This window comes from Ochotona princeps, chromosome 9 (genome assembly GCF_030435755.1).
Source record: "Ochotona princeps isolate mOchPri1 chromosome 9, mOchPri1.hap1, whole genome shotgun sequence".
Taxonomy (NCBI): domain Eukaryota; kingdom Metazoa; phylum Chordata; class Mammalia; order Lagomorpha; family Ochotonidae; genus Ochotona; species Ochotona princeps.
The window spans coordinates 52,393,861-52,400,787 of record NC_080840.1 but is presented as its reverse complement, the minus strand read 5'-3'; the positions used below and the strand labels follow the sequence as shown (position 1 = coordinate 52,400,787).

At 45.9% G+C, this 6,927-nt stretch overlaps 1 protein-coding gene across 1 annotated transcript; it reads left to right on the top strand.

The window, feature by feature from the left end:
- Positions 1-5,969: 5,969 nt before the first annotated feature.
- Positions 5,970-6,617, top strand: CRH (corticotropin releasing hormone). The gene has a single exon (XM_004588018.2). It carries the CDS (start codon positions 5,986-5,988, stop codon positions 6,577-6,579), a length of 594 nt encoding a protein of 197 aa, XP_004588075.2. The 5' UTR covers positions 5,970-5,985; the 3' UTR covers positions 6,580-6,617.
- Positions 6,618-6,927: the final 310 nt, after the last annotated feature.

The following is a 6,927-nucleotide window of genomic DNA, read 5'->3' as shown; positions in this document are numbered from 1 at the left end:
AGAAAGTTCGCAGACATCCTCTCACTGCCCTCCATCCATTATCTGGAGCCTAAAACAGAAAATTCAATGTATTATGATGTAAACAGAAAGGTCAGTCATGTCTGTCAAGTCCAAGGCTTGTTAGAGAAGCAGAAACATCATGCTCTGAGTCATTTCCCCAGGGGTGTATTACTTCCGAAGTTCTGAAAGTTTCTTCACTTTTTCATGGAAGGCAATAAAGCACCTAGTGACAACTTCGGGGTGCCAAGAAGATTATTGATGGATGGGAACTAAGCAGATGCCCTGGTAGCTTCTCCAGGGGATGACCTTGCATGCCTTGGACTCTCTCATTGCCTTCTGTGGCTGTAGCTCCTGTCATTCCTCAGCCACTTACTGTCTAAGGGTTCCAAAGGTAGAACCGTCTCATTGTTTCTCCCATCTACTCACACACTGCATTTGGAGGGGATCTTTCCAAAACACATTTGAGAGGTCATTAACAAGTTCATGGAAAACATACATACATACATATATACATGTATGTATACATATAATATATGTATATTATATTGTATGTATACACATATATATGTATATTATGTATATTATATGTATATATACACATATATACATACATGTATGTATATATATATAAAACTACGCATGAGTTCAAAGCACTGTTCTAACAGCTGTTTCTTATTTTTTATGTTATTTGAAAGAAGCAGAGATAGGGTAGGCAAACATCTTCCATTTGCTGGCTCACTTCCCAAATGTCCATCAGCTGGAATTGGGTCAGACATACGTCAATAGCCTGGAATTTATTCTGGGTCTCCCACATGGGTGGCAGGGACCCAAAAACTTGAGCTATCATCTGCTGCTTTCCAAGGAACACATTAGCAGAAAGCTGTAATTGAACCTAAGCACTCTAATATGGGATATAGTGTCCTAAATGGCATGCTAACAGCTGCAACAATCCCCTTTCTCCAGGATTTCAAATCTTTCCATGAACTTTTTAAAATTCCCCTTTATAAACCACAAATGGTGAAAAGAAAAGGATAAGGAGCACAAGTAAGTGAGAAAGTCGAACAAACTTCTGCCTCAGGGAGAGCAGACAAGAGGAGATGGTGGCTGAGCAGACAAGATGCAGAAGCAGCAGCAAATGGTCCACAGCCAGGTGGGCAGGGAGCAGGGCAAGTAAAAGAGGAGCCCGTGGAGGAGGATGAAAATGCTGACAACAGAAATGCAGGCAGTGAAGAAGGAGCCCTCCCAGCACCCAGGAGAGGTCAATTACTTTTAAGTTTTTAAAGAAGAGGATTTTTTTAGAAGGCAGAATTTCACAATTAGGAGCACAGTGTTAACTCCGTTATGTAAAATGGATGAGCTCAGGAAAATCACTCAAGGGAAACAACAAAGCATTCAATGTGCTTATATCTAGATTCTGGCATTCTGAGAGATTTGTATTCTTCTTTATAATTTTTTGATTTCTCCAACTCTTCCATTAGGAAGATGTATGACATTGATAATCGAAAGCGACTAATGCAAGCTGTTGTTCCTGGGGAAGCAGTTAGAAAGCACTGAGTCTTCCTCTAGCCCCTCTCTAGAAGCAGAGGTAGTTACTAATCCATCTACAGCACAGTCACCAATAATTACCAAAGCATTTGTCCATTCCCTGGGCAGTTTTGAAGGCTGTGTTGTGGGGATGGGAAGTGGATTTATTTTAGTCAGTATTTAAGTTAGCAAAATTGGAATATTTGTTATGTGCTCTGCTGAATAGAAGTGTGTGAAGTTACAAGCAGATGCAGGTGACAAAAATATGGCAAGCAGTTCCTATTGTTTCTGATATTTCTTTATTCATTAGACTGTTGTGCATGTCTATTTTAATTATACCTTATATCTTTGGCCCTTTCCTGTTGCTACTAAAGCATAATTTAAAACATGGAGTAATCACTGTTTTTGTGCTCCTATTTTTTCAGTTGTGTTCTAGATTCTCAAATATTTACACTTTAAAAAAGATTTATTTATCTTGAAGGTAGAGTCACAGGGAGAGAAAAGAGAGAGACAGGGCGAGAACTTCTATCTGCTGATTCACTCTTCAAATGACCATAACCATTGAGGCTGGGCTAAATCAGAGCTGGGAGCCATGGCACTGGCTGGAGTTTCTTCTGGGTCTCCCACGTGAGTGCAGGTGCACATCTTTCACTGGAGTTTCAGGCAGCGAATTATTCTGCTATGCCACAATGCCAGCCTCTAAATTTGCTCCTCGGAGAACGACAACTTTCAAGAAGTTATTCTTACATGTAAGATCAGATGTATTTGTGGTGATTTTTATGGAGTCAGATATTTAGTTTACTCAACATGTATATTTTCTTCAATATATTACTTCTCTAGTCACATCTTGGTCATGATTTTATGAAAAGATTATTTTTTCCAGTTGTCACAGACAGAGGAAAAATAAAGTTAATTCATTTTAAATGGGCAATGCATTTCCAAAACCCCATGTTGTAATTACTGGTTTTGGCTCAAAGGTAAATGCAGTATGTATACTTAGAGATTTAATATGAGAATCCAGGGGCACCAGCATGTAGAGTATCTCTGTGTTCTCACACCTTAGTTTTACAAATATAAGGAAATAGGAATACATTGCTTTGTTTAATCTCACCTTCTCACTGCAATTTGTCCTTGACTTTCTGCTGGAAAAGGAAATGGATGTTGTTATATAAATAATATAGACTGAGTTCTAATTCTAACGTTACCACTAATTACCTGGGTGACTTTTAGTAAGTCAAGAACCTTTCTGGTTTGCACTTAATTCAAGTGATCTCTCTGTTTGAGGATTTAATGAAAACTACCTTTGGGGTAAGTTGTAATGCCCTATAATTTATTCTTAGGGAAACCCTCAAAGGACTCAATGGTGATGAGAGAGCTAAACTGAAACCACACTCCCCATACCGCCCAAAGGAAGACAGAGCTGAAGGAGTACTGGATTGGTCAGAGCCCAAAGCTTGGGATTTAGCTAAAGTTAATTCTTAGGTCCCACCAGTTCAATTTCCAGTCCGTTTCTTTCCTAGTTCCTCTTCTGAGTCCATTTACCTGAAATCTTCCTTTTCAAGTCAAGTTTCCATTTCCAGATTGACATCTTAGCTAATGTTTACCAATGGAGGTGGAGAAGAAATCACAAAGGAAAGCAGGCAAAAATGTTGACATCCATTTCAGCTTTTAAAGAGAAGCCCTCAATAACCCATCTGTGGTTCTGTATGTCTTCTTACCAGTCTAAAACACAGCTCTCCTGCAGGAGCTCAATCATTTTCCCTAGCCATGACCTATTAGCAACAACTCACACCTTCGGGCACGTTTTCTCCTTGGCTCTGTGTCAAAAGTTACCCCCTGAGTGTAATGATCCAAGTATGGGTTGACATCTCTGGAAACAGCTTTTCTCTCCCTCCCTTCTTTTTGCCTCTAAGAGCTGTTGCAGAGTTGAAATATGCATTGCCTCATTTGTCACGTTACCTACAAAGGAAGCAGTAGAGCTAACCAGAAACGAGAAGCAGGAAATTTCTGGTAAACAGCTCTGATGGTAATCTGGAGGTTGAATTGAATCAGACCTCAGAGTTTGGAATAACATTTTGAATTGCAGAATTCAAGGCAGCTGCTTCCTTCTATACGATAGTATTATCTCCAAATTTGAATGTGGTTGTTATAGGCCTACCCCTCCATTCTGTAGTCCTGCCAAAGAGCATTCATATATCAGGCTGATGTGGAGCACATTTGAATTCGGAAAACTGAAGGATTAAAAAAAATAACACGAATGCTTCTGATACAAAATCTATCAAGGATGTTGATAGCAGTTTGAAGAAAAATAAATATGATTACATTTTCACGGACTCCATTTTCATAAATGAAAACGTGAAACTGATGAATACAGGCCTGCTCTCATGCAGTTAGCCTATTCCAACAGTATATGGTGGTACAATGGGTGCCTCTCTCGCTGGGTTTGCACTGAGTAAGGTAAATAAAGACTGTTTAATCCATGCATCTCTCCCTGGTGCTTTCACTGTTTCATTTGGGAATAGAAAAGCCTACAATTAGTTTCCGATTCTGAAAGGAAAAGCAAGGGGATTGGTGACTATCTGAGACTTGTAACTGAGACAGGTATATGCCCTTTGATCATGAGAGTCGCTCTTGCCATCATTTGAAAATTCTGAGCTGCTTCTCAACAGACTGATGGGTCTTGCCTCTAGAATTCCATTGTCTGCTCCTGAAGGCAAAAGCAAACAGAAGCTAAAAAACTGGATGGCCTCCCAAGGAGTCCTGGTTCTCGTTCCTCTCCAGGCTGAAAGATATTGGGAAAGTATTTCCAGCAAGGTGGTATCTTCAGATCCAAAGACAAGCAGTCAGGGGTTAGAAGGCAGAGAGTCTCCATGGGTACACCCATGGTGACCAACTGCCTATGGTTTTTCAGGCAAAATGATTAGGGTAGACCTCCCTTCCTTCCTACTTGCCCTGCTGGTCTACCCTCCCGCTTGCCGTCTCTTTTCTGATCCTCCCCTCTGGTTGGCCTTCCCTAGTAAGAGGTCAGTACGTTTTTCCACTTGGGAAATTTCATTCAAGAATTTTTATCAATGGACAAGTCACAAGAAACCCTTCCATTTTAGGGCTCGTTGACGTCACCAAGGAGGCGATAAATATCTGTTGATATAATTGGATGTGAGATTCAGTGTTGAAATAGCAAAAACTCTGTCCCTGGCTCCTTGGCGGGGCCCTATGATTTATGCAGGAGCAGAGGCAGCACGCAATCGAGCTGTCAAGAGAGCGTCAGCTTATTAGGCAAATGCTGCGTGCTTTCTGAAGAGGGTCGACGCTATAAAACCCCACTCCAGCCTGAGCTGTGGAGAAACTCAGAACCCAAGTCCATTGAGAGACGGAAGAGAAGGAGAAGTGGGAAAGAAAAAGAGAGAGGCGACAGAAAGGAGAAGGGGAGAAAACCTCCAGCTCCAAGCCAGGCGAGGACCCTCTGCAGAGAGGCGGCAGCTTCCTGCTCACCTGTGCAGCCCCGGGGAAGGTAGGGAGTGCCTGGACGGAGCGCGCCTCCAACTTTGGGCTGCCGGAGCCGCGGTTCAGGCGCCTTCCCTGGGCAGGCTGCCCTGTCCCGCCTGGCGGGCTGGCGTGTGTGTGTGTGTGTGTGTGTGTGTGTGTGTGTGTGTGTGTGTGTGTGTGAGAGAGAGAGAGAGAGAGAGAGAGAGAGAACACTCCCCCCCCCCCCGCGCGGGAGGAGGGGAGATGGATGCTTGTGTGCGCTGATTTTACATGCAGTCCCTAGAGTAGCTGAGATAATGGCAAAAGCAAACTTAGACGGTTGCTCAGTCTCCTGAAATTGTCAGTTATTCCACCCTCGTGGTAAGGGGGGAAAAGCCCCGTTGTGCTTACCATCAATCCCGACTTGAGAGAGAAGGAAGCAAGGACTGGGATGGAGAAAGGAGGAAGACGAGGAGTGCAGTAGGTGAGGAGGAGGAACCAAAGAAGAAAGAAGAGGAGGAGGGGGGTTTGGAGGAAATTTCTGAAATACCTTAAAAGGGGATTGTCAGAGCAGGTGAGGTCTTCCAATGTTTGGCTTTGTTTTGCTCTACTCTGGGGCAGGAGTAGGGGGATATAGATATCAGTTGGTGTGGGGAGGGTCGTTGAGAAGACGACTCAGACACTGTCCCATTAGATATCTCCAATGTTTAGGCTAGCTGTTGCCAGGTGAGGGATGGGCTCTGGAGTGAGCTCCCAGGGCATCCCAACCCCCTGAGGTTCTGGAAAGGCAGCTTCAGTACCGCGGACAGCACCACTCCCCCCACTCCCCTCCCCTCCAACCTCCCCAGTCTGGGCCTGGCACGTCCATGGGTGTCCCGTGGGGAGACCTCCGAAGGCGTCCCCCAGCAGAGCTCAACTCTCACCAACTCTTTTCTTTCCCTCTCGCCCGCTCTCCTGCGCCCTCCGCCCGGCTCTGCAGCAGCCAGTGCTCCTAACATGCGGCTGCCGCTGCTCGTGTCGGCGGGTGTCCTGCTGGTGGCCCTCCTGCCCTGCCCGCCCTGCAGGGCCCTCCTGCGCCGGGGGCCCGTTCTCGGCATCCGGCAGGCCCTGCAGGTCCCTCAGCCCTTGGATTTCTTCCAGCCGCCGCCGCCGCCCTCGCAGCCTCAACAGCCGCAGCCTCGGCCAGTCCTGCTCCGCATAGGAGAGGAGTACTTCCTCCGCCTGGGCAACCTCGGCAGGAGCCCCGCAGCCGCGCTCTCGCCCGCCTCCTCGCCCCTCGCCGGCCCCGGCAACAGCGGCCGCCCCTCGCCGGACCAGGCAGCTGGCAACTTTTTCCGCGTGTTGCTGCAGCAGCTGCCCTTGTCTGCGCGCTCGCTGGACAGCCGCGCGAGCCCGGCAGAGATCGGCGCCGAGGGCGCATTGGGCGACCACCAGGAGGCACCGGAGAGGGAGAGGCGCTCCGAGGAACCCCCCATTTCCCTGGATCTCACCTTCCACCTTCTGCGGGAAGTGTTGGAAATGGCCAGGGCCGAGCAGTTAGCGCAGCAAGCCCACAGCAACAGGAAACTGATGGAGATTATTGGGAAATGAAGCGGTGCATTTAACCAAAGAGTCTGCATTCAGCACAAATCATTTAAACAAAGTATTCTGTACCATAGCGCTGCTCTGATATCAGTTGTTTATTTTTTATATAGCTTGAAATATAGAGGATGTACGGGGAGAAAGTCTCTACCCCCAATTAGCATGCACAAAGTGTATTCACCTGCAGTGACAACAATGCTTTGTCCTGTTTCCTTTAGTTTTTCCCTGTTAAGCTTCTTCATGGCCATGTTTCAAAGAATGTAGACCCCCCCGAGAGAGGAGAAAGGTTTCGGAAAACATGGAAGTCCCCCAGTTGTTAATGTGGTTGGGGCGAAGCATGAAATACAGCTCCCGAGT